The sequence below is a fragment of the Amblyomma maculatum genome, chromosome 9, assembly GCF_055883805.1.
Source record: "Amblyomma maculatum isolate TAMU_Amacu chromosome 9, ASM5588380v1, whole genome shotgun sequence".
NCBI lineage: Eukaryota > Metazoa > Arthropoda > Arachnida > Ixodida > Ixodidae > Amblyomma > Amblyomma maculatum.
The window spans coordinates 71,475,428-71,501,355 of NC_139352.1; the positions used below are offsets into that span (position 1 = coordinate 71,475,428).

At 43.6% G+C, this 25,928-nt stretch overlaps 1 protein-coding gene across 1 annotated transcript; it reads right to left on the bottom strand.

The window, feature by feature from the left end:
- Positions 1-20,680: 20,680 nt before the first annotated feature.
- LOC146179367 (uncharacterized) lies at positions 20,681-22,169 on the bottom strand. Its single transcript, XM_084579879.1, has 3 exons — positions 21,997-22,169; positions 20,903-21,080; positions 20,681-20,822 (listed from the first exon to the last, which is right to left on the bottom strand). The coding sequence occupies exons 1-3, from the start codon at positions 22,123-22,125 to the stop codon at positions 20,773-20,775; spliced, it is 357 nt and encodes a 118-aa protein (XP_084436005.1). The 5' UTR covers positions 22,126-22,169; the 3' UTR covers positions 20,681-20,772.
- Positions 22,170-25,928: the final 3,759 nt, after the last annotated feature.

A 25,928-nucleotide genomic window follows, 5' to 3' on the forward strand; every position in this document is an offset into this window, starting at 1 on the left:
CTCTACAAGTAAGAACGTTACCTCCATAACGTTCTCATTTGGGTAGAGATGATACCAGCAGTTCTTAACCTGCGAATCGATGCCACTTATCCGGTTACTCGGTATTTGGTTCCCTCCCGCTCAGTCATCAGGATGCTGCAGAGATGTTCTTTTGAGGCAGTCAGCGCCAGAATCGCAAGGCTCTTACACGCCGTAGCACTCGCAGAAGTGCGAAACAAATGCTTTGGTTCAATTTGCCTGCTGCGTGCAGTACTTACAAACCGATAGATGTAAAGGCACACGTCCTGTCAAGACATTAACGAAATATATATTCATTACTTGCTCTAAGAATAATTTGTGAATTCTTTTGGGTGTCGTGATTTTGGATGGGCAGAAAAAAAAAGACGCATTTATTGATCAAGCAAAATTACCCTAAACTTTTCCACCACTACATTTGCATTCGTGACGTCGGCATCAAGTCGTCACTGTTTCAAAGTGAGTGGCACTGCGCCTTAGCTTCAAGCATCATTGACAAACATACAGTGACGATGCCCCACATGTGGAACGTTAGGCTGACGAAAGCATCAATTTTTAACCGTATTTAGAATTTCCTAGCTTATAAAAGCTCTGTGTTCAGTCAAAGCAGTGTATATTGCTTTCTAATTCGTTATTCTGTAGGCGTAAACCACCTTCGGGGCCCACGTAATTCTGCACACTTGGTAATGCATGTAATTCTTCCTTTTCGCCCTAGTACTGCACATTCTTTTTTTGTTATTTGCATGAACAATAAAGCAGAGGTTGGTGCCGCTTAGCGGCTCCGGCTACTCCTTTTCACCATTTCGGATTAACCACCCGGTCTGATGATATCAAGACCACTACATTGCCAACATAGCCCAATGTTAGCAATACATTGTCCTGCTTGGGGTGAGGAAGGTAATCGACGAAGAGGGCTGTAAGCTCTTCAATTTTATTTGAAACATTGAAATTAACAGTAGTATTACAGCAGAAACTCGGGCAGCCTTTTCTTTTTTCTGCTCAATCTTCTAGTTTTTAGTGGCATTTCGGGAAACAAAGCTTTTATTGGCGACATCTGCTTTTGCGCCTTCGCTACTATGGCTTTTGCGGTCTATGTACGCAAATTGAAATGATGATGACGATGATAATAATGATGATGATGATAAAAATATCGTAATAACGCCACTCCATGCATCTGGGAAAAACCGGCTGTCCCACAACAAGTAGCCCACCGGCCCATGATGGCTGAAGTGCAGCGCCCTCAGCTTTCTCTCTAGTTAGTGTAAGAAACTTTATGCTTTAACCTACGAATACTGATATTCTGTAAACTTGGCTACCGAAGCGCTAATTTTTGAACGCCTTTCTAATAAGAGCTTTCCAGAGCGAGAACTGGCTGTCCACGCCACGTGATTTAACGTTTTTTCGACCATGACAGGTTCCTTTTGACGAAATAAAACAAGTTGCCTACACTCAAAGTGTACACACATCGGGTTTCATTTCTTTTCTTTTTCGAAAAATATTTTGATGTCATGCCCGCCCTTTTATTTTGCGACTAACCACTAGAGATTTCAATGGATAATGTTTTTACATAAGTATCTTTAAATATTGAATTCATTTGCATGTAATTGAATACCAGGTGATTCAGAAGATTGTCACAAACAGAATATTTTCAATCTTCTCGTAACGAGAAAACAGAAAACAAGCAAAATTAAAGAATTTATTTTTTTTTATTTTCGTGTAAAAAGCTCGAAGGCACAAAGGACATTTCTTTAGCAAACGATAACAGCCCATGAAAAAATAAGAAGTAAAACATATTTCTGGTCAAAGATAATCCACACGCTTATGTGGCCGAAATTCCAAATTGCGTGTGTGAAGAAAACGAAGTAGTTTTCACGGTTAGCATATAAGGAATAGCGTTTTAAAACTTGAAGAAAGCATATTCTGGTGAGATTGTCAGCAAAGCTGCTTTTGAAGTTTTCTCTTCATGTTCTACTCTGCCATAAATCGCTGAAGTACTAGTGAGGTCTTTAACACATAATCTCGCATCTCGCTGAAGCATAGTTCCGAACGCTGAAGTAAGTCCTCAAGATCGTTGCCTCTGTCAGTGCAGAGCAGACCACATTTCAAGCGTTAAAAAATGTTGCCTATAAATATACCTAATATGGTAATATTGGCGATTATGTACTTATGTACAAAATTAGCAATATTTTTCCTTTTTATTTCCATTCAAGCGAAAATAACGTTGAATGATGTTTGCTCCAGCAACAGGAACGCATTTCTGATGTTTACTTGAACCAAATACAATTACGAGTGTCCGCGGTTTCGTAGTGTGTCACAAAAAGCCTCCTTGACCTGCACATTTCAGTCTCTTTTTGCAGTGCTACGTAGTAGGACGTTGCTTCGAATGAGTTCCGCTCTGATGGCGTCGCTCCTCACAAATGGAGCAATAGTTCATCAGTCATAGAAGTACCTTGAGCTGAAGTGATTTTGATTTCCTTCCTCTATTGGTTTATATATAATTCCCAGTCAGCCACTGATATACTTACAGGTTTCCTTAATCAGTTACTCCAGATTCAGCCATCGACAGTGTACGCTCTATGGACGGCGAACATGCCAATCAAAGCTTTCTTCTTGGAGTGCTAACAGCCACAATATGAGACTCATACATTGAGCGCACTCAATACAGAACGATTAAATGCGGCTTCAAAATTTACGGGTACAATTGCAAATAACAATGGACATTACCAGATGCTACACCACGCATGTTGGCGCGAGTACGCGTGGATTATTCTAGTCGGTATTTCCGTGATTTAGTTGGAATTAGGAAGATTTTCTCCATAGCTAACAGAAACTAACCTAAAGAAGTGACTAAGCTTGACCGCGACGATGAAGTTTTGCAACAAAGAGAAACTTGCATAAACGGCATCGTCACCGGAATGTTCCAGTGGCGTGCTAGCGGAACGCATGCCCCAGCACATAACCGGTCGGGCATCGTGGTCATAACAGAGTAACTGTACTACACGCATCTTATCACTTCATTCCGCCATTTCAGCACTCCAAACTAAACTGCCCACGTCTATGCACTTTCATCCAAAAAAGAAAACAAGAAATCGTGCGCACTACTATTATGTGTACATTTCGTTGCGAAGCGAATAAGTAAATTTTCTCAACGTTCGCTAAAGCTGGATTTCTGTATTTGCTTTAACGGTGCACTTTCTATGTATGCAGTTTGCGCTCAAGTGCATTGCTGATTCCACCTACGTTTGTTATTTCTCTATATGCACAAATTCATACAATAAAATCTTACCTCGTATTAGACACCCAGACTATTTTTTCCACTTTTCATTCTTTCATTTGCACAATGTTTGAGGATTTGGGGATGATGATGATGATTATTATTATTATTATGATACCGTTCTGCCCGGTGGTATCTCCACTGAGAACGCTAGGTACTGAATACGGTAATGATACTAGATTCAAAGAGCACAGGTTTCTGCGAACCTCTGTCAACTTTATCATGGTGGGCTCATGACGGGCTCAGGAGCCAGTAAAGTAATAAGTCGCAATTTTCGTTTCGATTCTTTAATGTATATTTGCTATTTAATCCTTGTTTTTCAATTTTATAAGCAGAATTCCCGTGTTCTCACAAGTGATTTTCTCGGGTAGATCCACATATGCAATTTCCCAAGAAAAAGTGCGAACTCCTTCATTTGTTTCAACAATTTTAATATAAGTGCATGCGAAATATCCGCAATACCTAAGACACAAAGAATAAACATCTTTTCAGCGCTGCGTTCCTGCTGGTTATGCGTAAGAACATTCTCCAAATGTCCGGTCTAAAAACATTACACAATGACCTGGAATAAAGGGGAAAAAAGGAAGTTATTTTCAAAGTGTGAAATCAAATCGCCCTGCTAATATTTAACCCTGATGTGGATTCTCAAATTGGGAAATTTAACCATTTATTACACAGCTGTCTAAAACATGGCAACTCTTCTTTATCGCAGACTGCTCGTTCTGCTCTTTTTTTTTTTTTTTTTTTGCCCTGAATTTTCACGTGGGTCAAACAGATATGGAGGACACTTAAGCTCCGCCTTTAAGGGTATGACACGATAGCCTAGGCTAACACCTGACATATAAAGTCACGCTTCAACCCAGCCGTATGAACCTGTCTGCGTGTCCTAGGGGTAGTAGCGTGAATGCAAGGGCAGGCTGATTCTGATTTCACCCTCCAGTGTGAAAGGAGAGGGCCGAGTTAGCACCTTCTAACAAATGAAACATCAGGCAGCCCTACATCCAGTCACTTCGCGGCCCTGTCCGCTGCCAATTTCCGCCTGCCAACACATGCTTGTGATTTTTCGCTCACGACGCTAATGCCAACCACGCCGACGCCGAATTTTTGGTGAGCGTGGTCTTTTACGCCATCGCGTGAATATAACTCATCGCCATTACCTCAGCACTGCCATAGAACATCCTAGAATATCTAACATGTTACAAAATGGGGTTATATAAAAGAATATTATAATTACTTTACGGAAAACTCCGCGATGCCCCAGTGGTGCTGGACTGCTCTTTAAATCTTCATCCGCAGTCTATCTTTTTCTAGTTCATAAAACCCTTTCTACTCCCCTTCCTCCTCTTCCTCTCTTTCTCTCTCTCTCTCTCTTTATTATTAACATTGAGGTTATTTAGCAAAACCGACGTAAGCGATATCAACACACAGGATAGAAGAAGAAAATATTACTTGCTTTTGTTCTTCGCTCAGTATTTACTAGCATACCAACTTCATCCCACATCCACGCGCAGCAGGGTACCTTCGAAATGAACTACTCGTAATTCAGCTTGTTCTGGACCTTACCATCCTATATTCCTCGATCACTTCTAAGGCGTGATCTTACATTTCGTTCCTATCTGAGATATACCCCACTTTGCTCAACTCTCAACATATAATAGCTCGTAAGACGCGTTGATTCTGGCTCTCAGAGATCGAGCTGCGCAGGCGGATCTTGCACGGAGCGTTAGACGAAGCCAGCACCAACAGAGCGACCACCGTTTCCGTCTGTAGAAGCAGCAGAACGTTGGCTCGGGCATGCGTGACGAAAGCAATGACGGTTTGCACACTACAAGCCTCGTTTTCTTTACCACTGACACAGTGCAAACGTGGACTGAAACCTTCATCAATCTACGTTTAGCTAAGACAAATTAGCTAAGGCGAAATTGTGCCTGCCTACACAGAGCAATCTATTTGACTCTAGATGTGCACGTGGGCAGTATAGAGACCGTAGTGCAACGTTTTTGAAGCGAAAGCTACACTTGGCTAGACGGTGGCGCATTTCGGTCAAGCGTCACTAGTCACTACTGCGCATGCGCCGTAACCATGGTAACTAGTTGCTCCGTGCGACAGAAGAAGCGAAGAAAAATTAGGGAAGGGAGAGAAGAGAAAAGAGGAGAAGTTGGTGAAATGAAGTAAGACGATATGGCAGACGCCAAGAAGAAGAATACAGGAAGGAAGATTAGAGGAAAGAGCAGAAGAAGCCGGAGAAATGGAGCAAGAAGATTCGGAAGACACGAAGAAGACGCTCCAAATCGCCCATCACATCATATGGTTTGCAGCCAGTGCATCGGCGACGAGAATGTTCGAGGAATCGGACTTTGTGAACTATCTGCTTGGTAGCTTTCGCCAGAGCTCCTCAATACTGCCAGTTGCGAAACTTCCCATAGGGCCCACGTATCAAAAAACGGCGGTGTTGATTGGTCAAAAATCGGGTGTTTACGAATGGTGAAGGCCCTCGCGGCCATTAAAGGAACCTGCGTCTAAATTCCAAACTGTCTGATTGTTGATAAATGCACAACCATTGTGGAAAATAAAATTAGCCGAAGACTTGCAGGAGCAAAAATTATTAGGATAACAGCCATATAGTTAGTTAGGATGAAAAAAAGGAGACAAAAATGTGATTTCCAAAAGGCAATGGCGGCAATAGCAAAAAACTTGCATTGAGCGCTTCCAGATGACGCAACAATTCATAGACACTGTGTAAACCGACGTCCACCCGTTGCAAAGGGCACGATCGTGACAAAATCATCATCACCATCACCCGAAAAATGCGTGCAAAATTCGGCCACTTTTTGAAGCGGAGTTTCGCAATTGGTATATATGATCCAAAAGCTCTGGCTTTCGCTACGCATATCCAGGCTAAACCGAGTTGAGCAGCGATCAATTTTTTCTCCCACACCGCACCTCAGCGTTCTGTCCTTAGGCCAAATATAACCAAACATCGTTAATTTTGGAAATAAATATTTTGGACAGAAATTTTTACTAGCCTTATACAGCGCAGTAAATTTTACCGCGAGAGGGCTGAAGACCCCGTTCGGCACAAAACCCGGTGTCCACGTGGTCGGCTTTGATGGTGTTGTGGGCGAAAAATCAGAGGCATCGCCGCCGGTAGTAGGAAGGTGGCATTGCCGAGCACTGATTCGTTGACAGGCTGTGTGACGTAACATATGCTGCCGCAAAGTTGGTAGGAGCTGCCAACTCGGGTTGCTCATTCGAGGTGGAAGGGTGGAAGGTGGAAGGGTGGAGTCAACTTTCCAGGGATCTTGGATGCACGGTCACGCACGTTACACCTAGTCCATGCATCATACTAGTGCAGCTTGATCAAGCAGAGGCTTTTTGTATCTATGTTGGGTGGCTGCATACTGCTGTTAGACGAATAAGAATGCAGCTTAGGACTATCTAATAGTAAGACTCCAGGAGATATTAAACACACAAGTATAGGGATTGGTACTTAAACGAGCAGAAGCTACATGGAGGCGAACGAGGAATCGCAAGGAGAGTTGACAAACGGTAGCCATTAACTCTCCCGCGATATACCCTTAAAGCCTAGGTTATGTGCACCCAACAATGTTTATAGATTTTGAGCTGGTCTACTATGTAGGGTTCTAGGTAACGTTTCAAACATTAAACATCGATTTCAATTTCACATTTTTCATCACACACTGTGGCTCTATGGTCTTGATGCGTAGATTTTAGCTTCTTATGGGGTATCATATGTAGTCAAAGGAATTGAATTGGTTGCCTGCTCCCAGAGTAGACTGGCAGCTCTTTTTGTACGCATGCAAACCACAGAACAGAATTAAAACAGCGCAACGCTTGTATAGGAAAATGCTACAGCCTCTTAACCAACCAGGTTTCATAGTTACTCGCGAAAGAAAATGCAGTGTCATACATATAGGGCATAACCATATATAGGCCTCATTTTTACTAAAAACTCTTTTTTTATAAGACACTCGTGCGGTCCAAACTCGAATATGCTGCTTCCATATGGGACCCTAACCAAGCTAACTTATGTCAGTCTCTAGAACTTGTGCAGAACAATGCGGGAGGGCATTATCAGCTTTTATGTTCGTCGATGCCGCAGACTAGCCGGTGAAGTGCCTTGCTCTGTGTATGTTTATACTTTTGGTTCGAAGTGATCACGTCTAGATCTTGCTTACGTGTCCTGCTATGCCATAAAACGATCTACTTATGTAGTTAGTTTGTCTGTTTTACTCTTTTTTCATTGGCTGTGTACAATTTTGTACGTTGTGCATGTTAAATAGCCCTTTCGAAATGTGCCTATTATTTTTTTAGTTTTTTCTTTAATACTCTGGTGTTTGTTGCTATAAGTAGGTCTTTTTTATTGTTCTTATTATTTTGTTAACAATTGTTGTAGTTTTGTCATTAATGCGATTAATCTAATGTGATCTGCGTCAAATGTTCACGGTTTTAGCCGATGTCATTGCGTATTCATTTTATTTGTATCACTGTATTCCACTTCCCTCCTCAATGTTGCGTCGATTAAGGGTATGTAAAATAAATTAATAAATATATGTTACTAGTGTTAGCGTCACTTTCGTCTAAGCTCATATTCACTCCGACTGGCTATAGCTATACGTTATGAATAATGTTAGTCACAGCAATTCCAAACATATTAGTTTGTCAAGTCTTTGAAAACAAAAATAACAAAATGTGTTTCCCACCTTGACGACAGGGACAATAATCGACGTATTTTCCTCCTTTCACCTGACTGTCAGTGCAGTAGTCACGAAGCCTACCAAGTGGTTGGCAGGTTCCTACGCGCTGTTTCATCAAGCAACACAGCCATGGTCCACATTCCGAAGTATTCCTACATACTTCTCCACGACGCTTTTTCTGCAGTGAGCAAGAGTAACATAGTTCCGCAACGCTATTTGAAGGCTATTACTTTGGCAATGCACTTTTTTTTTTCAGTCCTGTCAGACGAATGGTGCTCAACGTCAATGACAAGCAGAATATACACTCCGCTATTGCACCGAAAAGATTAAAGTCAAAATTTAGCATAAAAGAACTTCAAGTTTTACTCAAGAGTTTATACTCACGTTCCCGTTGAAACAACTTCTTCAAAAATACAGCGCATATCACTGATGTTCTAAGACACTTGGTAAAACATGGGGATCACCAAATGGCCTTACAAAGAGTGTAACACGTGAATCCGTAATTAATAGCCTCTGGCTCCAGCGGTGAAAGAGTGTAAATAGAGCAAAGGTAGGGAACTTTTAAACGAAGCACCATTAGGCACTTGACTTAAGAATCTTTGACAATTACGCCAATAAATTAGCAGCTAAAATCGCATTTGGAAACCGCTGGCGATTACAAATTTCACTCAGTTACTGCGATACACTGCGGAAACATCTGCTAGCTGTCTATAAGCTCCAGATTTCGGCATTTTCTCATTGTTCGTAACTAAATCTTTTCTTTATTATTTTTTTTTTGTGCGCAAACATTGCAGAAATCTCACTCTTTATTATATTCCAATTGCACCAGTTTACAGAATTATACAGAAAAACTTAAATATCACTGGCAAATTTCAGTCGGGGGGGAATCTGCAGTTATACAAGTACTTGCACAGTGTTGGCCAAGTTATATCAAAATACACTTACACGCCATGCCTTGTGTTGCCCTTCATAGCGTTGAACTGCACTTTGCCCTAACCGTTGCGTCTCTCTTTGAAGGTGTCCCTTATACAGGCTGCCCTGTGCTGAGGTATCATGAACAGAGATGATAACAAGCACAACAAAACAACTAATCACTAAGTAGTATTGCATAGCTGGTCCTTTTAATAAAGTTGGACTACAACTGGGAGCCCAACTTTCAGATTAGCGCCTTTTATGTTGTACCTCCCTCTTTTGACGTCTGCAACGGGAGACTGCACACGACATTTTCCTCCATCTGCGATCTAATGCCACGTCATGAAAAGGGTTTAAGTGTCATTTATTTCATATCAGTTTCCGAATGTTCGCAATGAGGCCGAAGCAAGATTCTCGCTTTTCGCATTACGTCGGCCGCAAACGCCCTTGCTTCGTTGGAACTGAATAATGTCGCGACATGGTTCATTCTCACCTCTTAAAAAACATTTATTTGGTTCGTGACGTCAAACTGTCATGGAGCTTCATCTTTTCGTTGTAACCTTAAGACTTTTTCATGGCGTCGGCTTAGCAATCCTAGTGGGCTGAAAAAAAGACCCCAAATATCAAATTTAAGGTCTCTTTGACAGTTTTACCCTGAGGGCACACGTACAAATATAGCGGAAAAGGCGAGGAGCAACTGGCAATCCACATCAGCCTTTTGTCTTCCTTGTTGCTTTTGCGAATGCGCAGAAAAGGACCGAAGGTCCGAAAAACGAACCAGTCAAACTCGTCTCCCTATTAACCTTAACGTTTAACAAGCCCTGCATCTCCAAGGCGGAGTTTTATCTGTGGCGCATTCTCCATGCTTCGATAGTATTTTATTTATTTTTTCCCTTGAGAATGACATTCCTCGGACAATTCTTCAACTGAGGCCGCTCTGACCTGAGATGCGCAATGAATACATGACATTTTTGGGATCAGTGTCAGTTGCTGAATGCTGTTTGATGCTGCACACGGGGTGCACTGCTGACGTTTTCCACAAGAGAAGTAACGGCGTTGAATCTTACCAAGCGGTAAGGGCTGTTTGGTGGTAATTTTGTACGTGTAAACGGGAACATTTTCGCTGCAATGCTGCATATCCAAGATGAGTATTTGACGTCAGAATGTGCCCGTATCTATGAGATTACGCGTGTGCTGTGATTACTTTATGGTATTTTAGGCCATTGGGTTTTGAGCCTCTTTTCCCTGCGCAGGCCTACTCAGGTGAGCACTGGAGAGTGTTCAGTTAGGAATAAGAGGGCTGCCGAGAAGGGTAAGAAAACTTTTTGTGAGAAGTTCAGCCGGTGAAATAAACGCGTATTTCGATTCTGTTGATGATCCTAGAAGCTTTCTGGGGGAAGAGAAATGAAAGGATCAATGAGAATTATGCCAGGACTAGAACAAGCATGACGTTTTGAGCCGATCCTAGAAGCTTTCTGGGTGAAGGAAAATGAAAGGATCAATGAGAATTATGCCAGGATTACATCAAGCATGATTTTTTGAGCCCTTAGTGAAGTCTCGTAATTGTTCTTCTAGAATCTTGTGCTCTCTATACGTTTTCCCAGCGCTTTTAAAACCACATTTTTCCTGCTACTCATTTACTCCTTTGGTGTTGCGCGGTAAGTGACTATCCCTATTTACGTAATTATGCCGTTATTGGCAAACAAAAATAATCTCGTCATGAAACCGTAGCAGACGTGAAGGTGAACCTGAAGTCGAACATGAAGTCATACGTGAAGGCAAACTTCAGGTCGATATTGAAGCCAAATTCACTAAACATATCAAGAAATGTTCTGTCTGAAAAATGACCGGGAGAAAAACAGTGGTTGAATACGCTACGCGCAGTTACAGCATGGTTTGAGAAATTTTACTTAAATTTGAAACACTGAAATCAGAGAAAATATGAAGTAGTTCAATATATATATATATATTCCTTTTAGTATATATCATGCTGCAAAAAGTATGTAACCGCTTAAAGAAACGTTGGTCGCTGATATTCCTTTGCTGCCTTTTCCATTTCAAGTCTAATGAAAATATCATACAAGATGTGGTACAATTAGGCCTTTCGTGAATTCTTTAGAGCACTGAGGGACCTTTTTAGCTTTGAATCAATATTTCCTGACAGAATCAAAGAAGCTGGCCGTTAGCATTCTTCTCACTGCTACGTGTTTACCGCACTTCATTTCTTTCTCGCGCTTAGTTCAGGCATCCAAATTCCACGATTCATAATTTATTGTGAGGTTCTTGATAGTGCTACTTATATTAGCTTGTTCTTTGTATAAGACGTAAAAAAATAGATTCCTTAATATTCCTCGTTTCTAATGTGTGGTATTGGGTCGATGCTCTCGAGTTAGCTTCGGGTGATTCATTGATCTACTATTCACATTTCTTTTTAGTGACGTTCTGTTTCCTTTCAATTTCAACCCTGCTCCTTGCACCCTCCGCTACTCCCCCTCCTCTCCCCTGCCCCTCCAATTTGCCAAAACAAAAAAAAATTGTCGAGCCAACTCTTCATTTTTTTTCATTCGCTTAGAGCTATCTTCCATCCCATGGACGCAAAAAAAAGGCCTTTTTTGATGCCCTTTGTTTAATGTTTATAGGTTTCCTTCCATTCACTGATTGTCAAAGTCAAGGTCCTAAGTCTTTTAGTGGGGTAGCTAATTTCTTCCACATAACTAATAGAGGCAGGGAACCTCAGCATATGTTCTTGAGCCGCGACATTTCATGCCATTTGGCAATGAAAGACGATGTCATGAGCACAAAACAGTTGATGTGTCTCTTAGTTTTCCGGTATCATTTTTAGTTCTTTAGGACAATTCCATGCCGACATAAATGGCAAATGACTTGAGGCAGACGAAAGACCTAATAGGAAATATCAACCACAACGAATATGTGAAACGTTATCAACAGTATCTACTGCACGACAAATTCTTATTTCACTGCTTTCAATTATTCCTACCTTGTTAAAGTTGCATTTACAGTACGCCGCTGACTTCACAATCTTATTTAACAATAATGACGGTCCGCTGCCCTTAACTACTCTTGCACTGTTTTCAAATATGCCCTATAACAGCAGATACCATGAGTTAATTGCTCTCCGCACTAAAATGTCTTGACATGTAGTTTTTTTTTTTCGTATTGCTGTTGTATTTCCTGAACTCAAGTTCGTTTTCTACGCCACCTTGTTGCCTAACGCTTTCATAACCTTTCTTGCTTGCTTGCTTTCTTTTTTCCTTTCTTTCTTTCTTTCTTTCTTTCTTTCTTTCTTTCTTTCTTTCTTTCTTTCTTTCTTTCTTTCTTTCTTTCTTTCTTTCTTTCTTTCTTGTAAGGTTATCTGAAATTTAGTAGCAGGTGTTTTCTTCGGTCTCCTAACTGATATCACACTGTTAAGTCTTGAAACTGTATACTATTATATATTTTTTTCTTAAGAGATATTTATGAGCTACCATAGTACCTGAGTACACATTCAAAACGCACTCATGCTCGTTGCTATTCTCCCAGCTATTTCTGTTTTATAATCGGGACCTAAGGTCAAAATTTGATGTATACATTTGTGGGCAAAAACATCGGTCTGTTTTCAGCGTCCAGATAACGAAGTCAAAATTTGATCTCTACATTTGTGGGCAAAAACATTGGTCTGTTTTCAGCGTCCAGATAACGAACCATGCGCTTTAGTTCTTTCTCTGACGTAATTATCCCGAGCAGCACCAACAGCCAACTTCCAAAATGCAGGAAAAACGGCATCTCCAGTTCACCGCCAACGTAACCCTTGTCCTGCACAAGTTGCGACCACTTTATCCCCGCCGTCTTCCTCATCTCCTCCGTCGCTTAGCTCTCTGCAAATCATTCGCTACATTTACACTCTCATGGAAACCACTTCGTTATATTCCCTTCGCGCCAGATTACCTGCCTACACTACTTCACTTACTAGCTCTGTTTTCTTCTCATCTCTTACAATAAGGCTTGCCATTTTTCTTTCAATAGCTACCTGCACGGTCCTGAATTCAAACCAAAACAGTTTTGTTAGTAAGCTTCAGTAATGTTTTCTCTTTCAGGTTATAGTTCATGCCATTTTACACGTTTTTTTTTTGCATGAGAATGAGGTTTACTGCTTTAAGGCGGGGATTTGTTCAGCACCACCAAGCATGTTTTTCGTGCTTCATTAATAATAATAATATGTTAACAGGTAAAGAGAGGGCAGTGTCTGCCACAAGCTGTCCGCAGACACCTGTACCACTCCGTCAGGGAATGCTGGAAAGTGGGAGTGAAAGTGTTAAGAGAAAAAGAGGTATCATTGTGGAGGGCTGCGGAGTGATTTCAACCACCTGAAAGTCTTCGCACAGCACATGGATACCTCTCAGTTTCACCTCGATCTAAACGAAGCAGTCGGCGGTCGGGTTCGAACCAGGGTACTCCGGAACGGTAGTCGGGCATTTTAACCACTGCGCCACCTCGGGGACCTGGTGCTCATTAAATTTATTTTGAGAAGTGACAAAATAAAACGTTTGTAGTGCTGTGAAACCAGTGACGGCCCGACATAATAAGAACATTTGCCGAATCCTCCCCATCTGAACATGCCACAGCGTAGGTCTGAGAAGGAAGACAAATTTATTCGGGTATGCTGGAGTTAGGACGCTACATTAGCAGTCGTGTCTAGCTTGAAATGTAAGCGTGGCCAAAAGAGCAGAAATAATTCGAGATTTTCATAGGCCTCTATTCTGCCGTTTTTAGGGCAAGCACATATTTTGCCACGAATTATAAGCTTGCCTTTTTTACCCAGTAACTTGCATTCAAAAGAAAAACTTATAATGAATCACAATTCGAGGGTTGTCTGCTGTATCTCCCTAAATCGTTATGACGTAACACAACCGTTTAGAGAATTGAAGAAATGACACTTTGATATCATTTTGTCATTTAAGAAAAAAAAATTAATATAGAATTCTGGCTTTTTGATTTGTTCTAAAAATCGCTTAATATCGTTTTCTTATTTGTTTTTTTTTTTAATTCGCTGTGCGTAGAAAGGAAAAATAATTGAAAGGTCGTCCTTCATTTTCGTGCCGCTTGTTTTTGAAAGACCACAATCGCTCGCATTCTACCCCTTCGGCTCAAGGAATGCATTTATTTTATTTTATTTTTATTCTCTTAACATCGGTTATGCACCCTAAAAGAAGCCTCTCTACATACTACCAAAACATATTTATTCAGACGGACTTTAGACAATGTGTAGGCAATCACAAAAACTGCGCGCTGAAACTTTAAGGACGTGAAGCATCCTGAATTGTTTTTACTAGCTTCGACTTTTGCACACAAAGTTTTCTATATTTTGTCCTGTTTATTCGTGCTTATTTGGCGCAAAATATTTCCCCTTGCCTCTCATTTTCACTTGTATGGGTGACAAAAATTATTCTATACTAACACACAGTAGGAAATAGGAACGCACCGGAATGCACGTAAAGTTGTTCATTGAAGTTATTGTTACGTATTACGTTCCTAAATACATTGTATTTTCCTCCCTATCACAAAACCGCCAACAATGTATTGTTTTGCATCTCACTTGTAATTTGTACACACTAGTCTTAGATAATTTAATACATGCATAATGCTTTTATTATGCCAGCCCGTGGAGAGATAAAGGTCTGCACAGGATAGTGCGAAGCATATTATACACGACTTATCACATGTAGTTTCATTTAAGATTATTGATTTGAAAAGGTAGCACGTCATCCCAAATTTTAAGCACGTATTGAAATTTTTCCACGCCTGAGTCCTTAAGAATTCCAGCTGCCAGGCTTGCTGAAACCGAGAAAAAAGTGATTTGTCCATGGATAAGCATTGTACGATGGTTTGTCTGGTACTTTGTATTTAAATCTAACTTATTTATTTTAGCTACCCGTATATTGCTGTTAACTGCTATTCTCACGTTGGGGCAGTACCTGACGTAGGCTCCTTCAACTAGGAAGGCGGTGCATAGTCTGAATGGTCTAGACCGTGCCTGGCAGATACTTTGTCCTCAGCGGTGCAAGCCACACAAGCGGTCCCGGCATTCTCCGGTGTCATGGTAAGGACTACAAAGATATTTTTACTGCCATGCATAACGAAACAGACCGCTTTATTCAAACGGCATGTGAATAACACTTTTTTTCTCTGCGTTCAATATCTTCTACATGCATGAAGCTAATATGGCTTTGCTTGCTTGCTTGCTGCGCTTTGCTGCGCTTTGCTGCGCTTTGCTGCGCTTTGCTGCGCTTTGCTGCGCTTTGCTGCGCTTTGCTGCGCTTTGCTGCGCTTTGCTGCGCTTTGCTGCGCTTTGCTGCGCTTTGCTGCGCTTTGCTGCGCTTTGCTGCGCTTTGCTGCGCTTTGCTGCGCTTTGCTGCGCTTTGCTGCGCTTTGCTGCGCTTTGCTGCGCTTTGCTGCGCTTTGCTGCGCTTTGCTGCGCTTTGCTGCGCTTTGCTGCGCTTTGCTGCGCTTTGCTGCGCTTTGCTGCGCTTTGCTGCGCTTTGCTGCGCTTTGCTGCGCTTTGCTGCGCTTTGCTGCGCTTTGCTGCGCTTTGCTGCGCTTTGCTGCGCTTTGCTGCGCTTTGCTGCGCTTTGCTGCGCTTTGCTGCGCTTTGCTGCGCTTTGCTGCGCTTTGCTGCGCTTTGCTGCGCTTTGCTGCGCTTTGCTGCGCTTTGCTGCGCTTTGCTGCGCTTTGCTGCGCTTTGCTGCGCTTTGCTGCGCTTTGCTGCGCTTTGCTGCGCTTTGCTGCGCTTTGCTGCGCTTTGCTGCGCTTTGCTGCGCTTTGCTGCGCTTTGCTGCGCTTTGCTGCGCTTTGCTGCGCTTTGCTGCGCTTTGCTGCGCTTTGCTGCGCTTTGCTGCGCTTTGCTGCGCTTTGCTGCGCTTTGCTGCGCTTTGCTGCGCTTTGCTGCGCTTTGCTGCGCTTTGCTGCGCTTTGCTGCGCTTTGCTGCGCTTTGCTGCGCTTTGCTGCGCTTTGCTGCGCTTTGCTGCGCTTTGCTGCGCTTTGCTGCGCTTTGCTGCGCTTTGCTGCGCTTTGCTGCGCTTTGCTGCGCTTTGCTGCGCTTTGCTGCGCTTTGCTGCGCTTTGCTGCGCTTTGCTGCGCTTTGCTGCGCTTTGCTGCGCTTTGCTGCGCTTTGCTGCGCTTTGCTTGTGAGTGTGAGTGTGAGTGTTTATATGTGAGTGTTTATACACATATTCAAGGTTTTCATATGAAAACATTGTGCGTGCGTGCGTATGCATATGTATAAGAACACAAAACTTTAAATACGGGATAAATAAAATCCATTGATGCTCTTTCGCCTCCAGCTTCGTCACTACATACTCCTCTAGAAGGGTGTCCCGATAGGTACAGGTGATGAACTTCTAATCGTCAAGAGTACCTAAATTGTTGTGGCTTTTTATTTACTCATTGTGTTAAAAAAACATACAGGTTGGTATGCTACGTTGCGTTAGTTTAATAGGTAGGTTTCTTCGAGAACATCATAAAGCATCCAGTAGCAAGAAGGGGACATACGAATCCTGCCCTAAACTTTACGCTAAGGATATATTGTAGCACCGGCACTTTGCTCGCATATGAAAGATTTTGAGCGGCTTACTGAAAGGCGATGCGCTCTTACTAAATATTAAAGTGTACTGTATCAGTGCCGCTGCACCACACGTACCTACCACTGTCATTGCAAAATCATTTAGCCACAAATATTTAATATAATGCTTCATTGTGGAACAGTAAACAAGAAATTTTATTTCGGTTATTTGTTTCGGCACCATTATAAGATGGTCGAATTTACACTGAAAAAACCTTTAATCAACCAAGCCTCAACGAGATGTGCATAGAAACTCAAAGCTTATTTTGTAAAAGTTACGGTGACACACCTAATGTGGTTACATGCCGTTTCTCTGCCAGTATAGCTTCTAACAAGCAGGTGAATAGCGCAGCTCATTGCAACGCTGGTACTCTTCACCTCGTTCACTCGACTTGGCCTCGTCGTCAGCCAAGCCGGTGCCCCATCCACAAATATAGTACACGCTCTTCTGTAGTCACATGACTACCTTGTCGCCGAAGCACGTGGCCTGCGTTTTCGCGGCTTTGTCTTATTCAGCTGGAGGGCGCAGTCGAAGCAAGACGCAAGCAAATCTTTGACACCATCCTTCATACGGCAATTCTTGGCCCCCTTCTGGCTCTTGGTCTCCCGCATCGGAGTATCCTCTCAATTTACTTCTTCTTACCACAAAGAGCATTAAGCGTAAGTCTTCATCGGTTGCTTTAACCCAAATCGGGGAGTGGCAATACTTTGAACTCATCGCCACATTATTAACGTGACCTTTATTCCCCTTGTCGAAGCCCTAGAGCGCATGTATTTTAAACGCGTGTTTCCGTTTGTCGGCGACATAACCTCGTGCTCCTGTCATCTAGAGAACTGTGTACAGCAGTCGGCTCTCAAGTACGCGCATGAATGCCTCACCATCACGACTCCCTCCCCCTAGGTCTCACTATATCGTGAAAAAACTATGTTTCATCCCGCATTGCAAACAAATCTGCCTTGTGGAAAGCAGCCTTTCTGACTTTTTATGGTTGTGGTGGTTCTGCGAGGGCTAGACTCTTCTTTCACGGCCGAACGCCACGTTTCTAGAGGCCGCAAAGAAGGACACGTCGAGGCTAGCATTTCGAGCAGTTTATTGGGATTTCCCAATATGTTCTCGCTTCCTCCTTAGTGACATCACCAGCTCGTTCCGATGGCGCTGAGTCGTCTCCCTCGTCCCCGTCGAGGCTGCCAGTAGGAATGAGAGAAGAGAGGGAAACAGAGACTTCCCGCTAGGCAATTCCAACTCGTCTCCCCCACCTTCTCTGCAGTAGCTCCGAAGCAAGGCAGCCAGGAAGGAAAGGATGGCAGCTGAGAGCGGTACAGTGTTCACCAAGTCGTAGGGGCAGAAACTTCGACGATTTATCCCGTGGTACATTCCCATACTCCCCAATTATTAAGTGTTTGTATTCTAGGTCTTTTTGACACATCTGGTATTGGTACCCTGTGGCTCAGCACTACTCTTAAAAAAGCTCATACTATACTCGCACTGATTCCCCGCAAAGCTGTCGCCTCTGGCGGCGCTTATTGTTCTAATACTGCCCTCCAGCTTGTCCGTTCCATCCTTCAGCGGTGGATAGTATATACGGTACAATTTCATTGCCTCAACTCGCCTACAGAGCCCTTGAACCAATCAGTCGCCAGGCTGTGCGCGCCATAACGAATCTCCCGCGTATTAAACCCGCAAACGTTCTTCGAAGATATCCCCGACTTAATACAGTCCCTGAACTCACCGACCAGTGAAAGGCAAACAGAGCACGCAACTGTCTGAAACTTCGTTTAGACTCTTCTTTCATGGTCATACTGTGAGCTCACGAACATTCGCTTCGCTGCTTCACCGCTGGCATAAGCCGCACATTTACCCACAGGGTCCATATAGTGTACACTGATGCCTCACACACTACACCATGGAGTGCCTACAGTCCCTACACTACTCAGTTTACCATCCGCGCAAATGTGACACAGATATGAGCAAAGCATTTGCCTTCGAGCTTCAAGCGATGTACACAATTGCTTCCGCTCGTACACACATTCAATGTGTCAAAATAGTCCCCATATACACTGACTCTCTCGGTGCCTTTAAATAGATAAGGTTGTTCGGTGCACGCTTCAAATTACTCAATCTCGTCATCAGTTCTTCTCAACGTATGTACCTGTAAGGGTGCGGTGAGCGTTCTATAACTGTTTCAGCGCACCTATATATATATATAAAAAAAAACAGCGCAGATGGGAAAATCAAGAAGGCGCGGCAGCTGCTTCCGCGCTTCTGCACACGGCCTCGACCCTCGTCTCTGCTTGGAAATGCGCATGCGCTGACTGTAGGCCCTACAAAATTTGAACGCCCTAAAGCAGACTGAGGGAAATGAGCACAGCTTGGCGCGTCCTGCCATGTTCCCTCTCTCAGCGCCCCGAAGCTTCAGACATGGTTATTCAAGCGCGCGTAGCGCCGTGACTGTGGAGTCTGCACTGGAATTCGACAGCGAAAGCAGGCAGGCCGCAGCTTCGGAGAAATCCTAAGAAAAGAGCTGTGAGCTTGTGTGACATTTAGCGTGTAAGCTTTAAGAAGCACAGTTGTCTATCTCCTATATTTTTCTGTCATGCTTTGTTTTTACTCTCATATAAAGTTTTGTATTGTTCTGTTCATCCGGGTTCGTCAGCCTTCGTCTCTCAGTGTCAACTATACGTCCCCCTGTAGGCCAACGGGCAGAAAAAATAGAACAACGTCGAAACTGATTTTACTAAGCCTGAGAGGCTTAGACAACTTAAGCTCACAGCACACCGACGTGTAAATAAGTGCAAAGCTCCATGCAATTCAGCAGAACCATCACGTATGATGGAACCGAAAGGGACTCTCCTTCAGGTATGGAGCAGTTAAAATGATTAACGCGAAAGAGAGGCTCAGAACGGTGTTTGCAAGTAGCGTGTCGAGCGACGCAGCTGCCGCAGTGTGACAATAGACAATAGGCTTGCTTTGAGCTGGCTGAAAAGGCCCTTCTTGCATAGAATCAGCGTGTGCGAAGCGGCTCCTGTCAAAGCTGCCAACGAAGCGAAAAGCACTCTATGGAAGCTCTAGAAGCGAGAATGCTCGCGGGCTATCAGGTAGCCCAGGTAACCCTTTCTGATATATATATATATATATATATATATATATATATATATATATATATATATATATATATATATATATATATATATATATATATATATATATATATATATATATATATATACTGACACGGTGCAGTCTGTCTTCGCTCTGCGCTGATCCCGAGCGTGTCTCTCGAGAGGATGAAATCAAAGTTCTGGCGTTGAGGCGCTAGCCCTGCCTATTACCACATTTAGACGACGACAACCAACACGCCGATGTCCCCACTTTTTTGCACTCCGAGGCCCGTCACCTGACCCGGCTGCCAATTCAGATCCAGCAACACCGAGATGCCCAAAGATACAACCTCCGACGCAGCGATTTTCGGTACACAGCTGGATACCGTGTCTGGGTCTCATTTCCTATACGTCGACGAGGCCTAGCGAGAAACTTCTCTGTCGATACTTCGGGCTGTACAAAGTGCTAAGACCAGTCGGGCACCTACCTACGAGGTTGTTCGTGGTGGATTGCAAAGGTCCCGACGCTCAGCGCTCCCTGAGGCGATCCACGGGGTCCGCCTGAGACCGTATTACGACCGATAGTGCTAACTCTTTCCGTTCGCCGAGCGACTGCCCTCCATGCGATGATTTTTTTTTCTTCCAACGCGAGCATCGGGACGATGCTTCTTTTTACTGAGGGAGGGGGGGTTGGATATGGTAGAGTCTGTCTTCGTTCTGCGCTGGTCACGAGCGTGTCTCTCCTCGAGGCGACGAAGCCGAAGTTCTAGCCTTGAGGCGCTGGCTCTGCTTTTGACCTAGTTTGCTGCCGATCTGTGCACTGTGACTACTGTGACTTCTGTGTCCCGGCGACTTCTGACGAGACATTACTCCTTAACAAGATCTATATATATATATATAGTCGCTACTTAGAACACCCTTCGAGCATCGTGAGTCAATCTTTTTCCTTATACTTAGTAGTGATCTTAATGGCCACAGTTTCGCAACGCGCTCATGCATCATGTAGCGTGAAAGGAAGCGCTGCAGAAACACCACTTTATATCTAATAGCTTTATTTAAATATGTAAAACCAGACAGCACACAGTCCAAATATATCACAAAACATCTGTCGAGTACTCATTTTTGCCACCGTGATGCCTTAGTACGAACATTGCCCAAACGATCGATCTGAAAACACGTAACAAGAACCTGCAAAACCAGGAAAAAAAAATAAAATTAATTTCATACGTGTGTGTGCCAATTCATGGATGCAGAATAATGAAACTTACCAGCTCCGTATGCACAAGGGCAGTAATCGCTGTATGCCCCTCCTTTCACCTGGTTCTCGCTGCAGTACTCATATAGCTTAGCCCGACGCTGGCATGTCCTGCTGCCTCTTTTGTCCACACAGCACAGATTGCGTTTGCACTGACTGGTAAACTTGCACATGCGTCCAACTCCTTTTTTCTGTGGTAAAAACAGTCATTTCTTTAGTTAGCTCGTCTTTCTTTTTTCTTAAAGGCAGTGCACTTCTTTTGTATTTGCCAAAGAGTTCGAGCCAAAACTAGGGACAAATTCAAAGAACGCCAATCATCATTACGCCGATCATTATCCTTGTAATAAACACGAATTCTTTAGTTCATTCGTTTGCGCTTTAGTGCCGTAATAGACAAACAAGGCATGCGAAGGGTTCGTCTGCTCCTTTTTTCTTCGGAGCCGCTTTCCTTCTTTACATTTGTTGCCAATACAAGTGATCGCTGTACTCATACATAATAACAAATAAGGTTTTTACTGCAAAGAATGCAAATTTACTGACGCTTGAGCGCGAAATTGCCGCCCATATTTGCATCGCTGTAGTCATTAATATCAGTGAACCGGTTGCATTGTCTTGTTGTCCATTGGTGCTAGCAAATTGCATTTATATCATTCAGATACAAGTCTGCGGATATGCATTATACCCCAAAATACCTTATCTATAAAGGATACACCTTTCAGTGCAACTGATTTCCGAGATGCTGTGAACTCTATGAGGGCTGGCGGCTAAATTTCATCGCTGGTGTCACGTACTCGTCTCTGGGTGCCGCCTCTTCGCGTTGGGGCCATGGTTCATTACATTATATACACGCACCTTCTCGGTCTAAATGGTTGTTGACTGCTCTAAAGTAGTGTGGAGATGCTGTCCTATATGCTTCCCATTAGTTGTTTTGTAGTTTTTCCCACAACATTACATTTAATTCGTTTTGGTGTTTTCTGCGTCATAAACCGATCTTCCTAAGATAAAACGAGCGACGAAATTTGATTCCTTAATACTATTGGCTACGATGAAAATCCATTCAGAGCGGACGCACTATAGATGGTTTTTAGTGCGATGCAATACACTTACACGTCTGCGATGACCATAGCTTCTAGATGGTCCTTGCAAAACGTCCCTGGGAAACTGGTCGAAGTAGGCTGTAGCATCTTGCACAAAGATGACAAAAATCAGTGCAGCGCAGATCACAACGAACCGCATGCTTCCTTATATTTCTGGTCGCAAAGTGCACGCTACAACAGCACCTGGACTTGAATGCGGATCTTTTATCCCTCACCGAAGTACTAGCGGTTGCAGGTGGATATGCACTTGTGTTTTTTCCTTGCATCTGATCTCTCGTTACGTCAGAAAAAGACTTTATTCTGTCACTCCTTCTATTCTTGTTTTCGGAGTAGTCACGCGTTGTTTACAGCACGGATAGACCAACCCCACGCTGCAATAGCCGATCACAAGAAGTAAAATAGATGAAACGTTCGTCGCCCTCTAAGAGAGCAAAAAAGGTCGAGATGTGTCGTTATGACATTTTTTGTGTTATACTCCTTCCTGTCAGATATAAGGAAGTCGGCGCGACGATAACAAAGAAAAAATGGCCACTTTATTGGCGGTACTTGAAGGTTACGTGAGCAAAGCTAGATGGTTGCCTTGAAAACCTTTAGTGAACTTTGTCTGCTGCTTGCGGGAACCTTAGCACAGTGATCCGCCGTACTCTTCTTGTTTTTTTAGTGGGAAAACATCCCCTTGCAGCCAGATGTCCTAGTTTGTGGACGCAGCTGCTCAAAAGTTTTGTTGCAACGTCTAGCTTTGTTTTCAGGAAGTCAGAGATGCTGCCAACATTTCAGCTCCTTATTATATTGAATGGCAGGGTCATAGCATGTCTAAAAATGAAAGCTCCTTCCAAATGAAGAAGAGCAAATAATTGTCACCTATATACGAAGCGATGTCTGGCTCCATCACTTTTTCTTCCCTAACACCTCCGAAAGTGTAAAATTTACTTGAACGCTGCAGTGGCCGAAGCGGCTTCGTCTGATAGGGAAAATAACTCATTGGAAATTGGAAATCATTAATAAGCTTTCTCATTTCTGCCAATTCCTTCTTTATGGTTTCAAGCTCTCTGTCTCTCTTAGCGAGCTATTCTACCAGTTCCTTCTCTAGAGACGTTTCCCAAGCGGAGGTCATAACTGGCCAGCTCACCTTTTTGCCTGTGTCTTCGCACTGCATTAATTTCTTCCTTTGACTTTGTCAGGACCTGGGCCGGCGCCTCCGTTTCCTGACCCTAGATCGTGGCTGGTGTCCAGAGTCATGTCCTGGGGCGTTCTTGGATTTCTGTGGTCGTGTATTAGGCAGCCTATACTTGCAATTTCAACTGCCGATGCATAAATTGCCTGGAGGAAAGGAGGAAGTGGTGAAGGGTGGCTGTTCTTGGTACTACGGGGCTGGGACTGGTAGGTCAACGCCGCTCGCGGCGGGGTCTAGCCTGCCACCAAATTTTTATCTGGTGTGGGCCGTCATCGCACCCGGCACCGCCTAGGTGGCGGACGACGGCTGTTGCAGCGCGCGTCTTTCTTTCCGTCTTCTTTTTCTTTCTTCTTTACTTTGTCTCTTCTGTCCGCACAAGGCAGCGGAGGTGGCTCAGCTACAGAGCAAGTACTTGCAGGCCCGTGCATTTTCTTTTCCTTCTTCCAACAGCCACAACAACAAATCGCCTGGTGACGTCATGACCTGTCGTGACGGTACATCGCGCGCCCCTTGTCGAACACATTTAATTGAATGCATCCAAGTTCACCAGTGTTCTAAAATTCGTTTACAGAATTGGAAGAGCGCAATATCTGTCACTCGCAGAATTCCGCTATCATCCTCACGGTAGACAAAGGGAATTATGAAGTGTTTCACGTTCAGGGGCGTGTCTCACTTGAAATAAGTAAGTTAAGACTGATTACTGCATACAGGCCAATAGCACTCACGAACGTGGAGTACAAAATTTTTATGAAGGTTCTGGTGGGAAGGTTGCAGACTGTGATTATTGACATAGTTGGGCCTCATCAGACGTGTGGGATTAAATGGCGCTCTATTTTCACCAATATCCATACAGTGCGTATTCTACTAGAATACTGTGATGACAGTAATGGCCGGTTGGCCTTTCTTCAGATAGACTTAGCAAAGGCATTTATTTGACTGTGTCGCTCACAAACTATTTGTCATTTTAGACCATGTGAATATCGGTTCTGTTGTCCGTGAGGGCATGGCCTTGGCGTACAGCAGCTGCACGACGAGATTGATCGTTAACAAATGTTTAGGGCCCCCGTTAGCGTACAGCGTTCCGTACGCCAGGGCTGTCCCACCAGCCATCTTTTATTTTATAGAGACCTTTTGTTTGAAAATACTCAAAAATAATAGCATTCAGGGATTCAAGGTATAAGCAGCCGAAGTAAAGCTGTTGTGTAAGCGGATGACATCGCTGTTTTTACCGATGACGAGGGGGTCGTATGCCAAGCTGTGAAATGTGTGCGCGAATTCAGTCATGTCACCGGAAGTAAAGTTAACTGGTCGAAATGCCTCGGACTGACAAGGGTGGCTGTTCCTAGCCCTGCGGGGGTTGGGACTAGTAAGTCAACGCCACTTGCGGCGGAGGCTAGCCAGCGACAGAATTTTTATCTATTTTGGGCCGTCATTGCACCCGCCAGCGCCTAGGTGGTGGACGACGGCTGTTGCAGCGCGCGTCTTTCTCTCCTTCTTCTTTTTCTTTCTTCTCTCGTTTCTCTCTTCTGTCCGCACGAGGCAGCGGAGGTGGCTGAGCTATAGAGCCAGTAGCAGACCCGTGCACTTTCTTTTCCTTCTTCCTACAGCCACAACAACAACAGCTTCGGACTTTGACATGGAAAATGGCCATCTACGCCTGAACACACTGACCAGTGTGTGCCTTGGACGACGACACCAGATAAGCAGGCCCGTGCACTTTCTTTTTGTTCTTCCTACAGCCACAACAACAACAGCCTCGGACTTCGACATGGAAAATGGCCATCTACGTCTGAACACACTGACCAGGGTGTGCCTTGGACGACGACACCACATAGGTACTTGGGAGTTCCGCTTATGGCTTACAGTGACAGTGAACAGTATTGGAGAGTGCAGGCTAAAGAAATAAAAAACAAAGCTGAAAAGTGGGGAGGAACCACCCTATATATTTTTGCCAGGGCCACAGTTTTCAACTTTTTCTTTATCACCAAGGTCTGGTATGTTGTGCTGGTATTGCACTGTTCCCGGTTAAATATTCAGAAGCTGCACAAGGAAGTCGTCATATTTGTCTGGGCATCTGAATGATAGCGCTGCAGCCGGACCAACTTGTTCAGGCGAGTAAAAGACGGTGGGCTATGATTGGACCACCTTTTTTTGCGACAGCTGGTCAGTTGTTCTTTTGTTTTTTAGAGACATGACAGACCCTTTCTTACGCACCGTATGCCAAGTCAGACTGAGGCGGCTGCTCCCGGAGTACGTTGTTTCAACTGAAGCGTCTTCCGCAGGTACTAAGGGCTTTTATAGAGAAGTCGTAGCAAGTGTGCCATTTCTTTCAGCGAGGTTTTGCAAGCGATTATTTGTCAACAGTAAAACGAAAGAAATTGTACTGTGCAATGTGCGACATTATGTTTCCAGTGCCTTTGTACGGGGCCTTGTACAGTAGAGGCCCAGGCGCAGATGTGCTAATAAGGGCAAAAAGAATGCTGGTGACGCCAGGAGCAAAAACCTTCTTTTTTTAAATTGCACACCGGAAACTTGCAGGTAAAAACATTTTTGGAGGAAAAGAGATTATTTATACGTTGGGGATTACACTGTTTAATACGCAGAAAGCCAGAAACAATAGACCATGTTTTTTTTTACAATGTTGGGAAGGGGTATATTTTTATGATGTATTGCAAAGAATGCTAATGAAAGATTTTCCGCTAGACCCGCATGGCATACGGTACTTATGCGTAAAAAGTGAGGATTGGGTACCGTTTGATTTAATTATG

Bases quoted from the DNA above. Each gene is read 5' to 3' on its own strand.
- LOC146179367 (XM_084579879.1), bottom strand. From the start codon at position 22,125: ATGCGGTTCGTTGTGATCTGCGCTGCACTGATTTTTGTCATCTTTGTG. The intron at 21,081-21,996 runs GTAAGTGTATTG...TTTTTACCACAG, and splicing joins GCTATGGTCATCGCAGACGT to AAAAAAGGAGTTGGACGCAT. The intron at 20,823-20,902 runs GTAAGTTTCATT...CTGGTTTTGCAG, and splicing joins CCCTTGTGCATACGGAGCTG to GTTCTTGTTACGTGTTTTCA.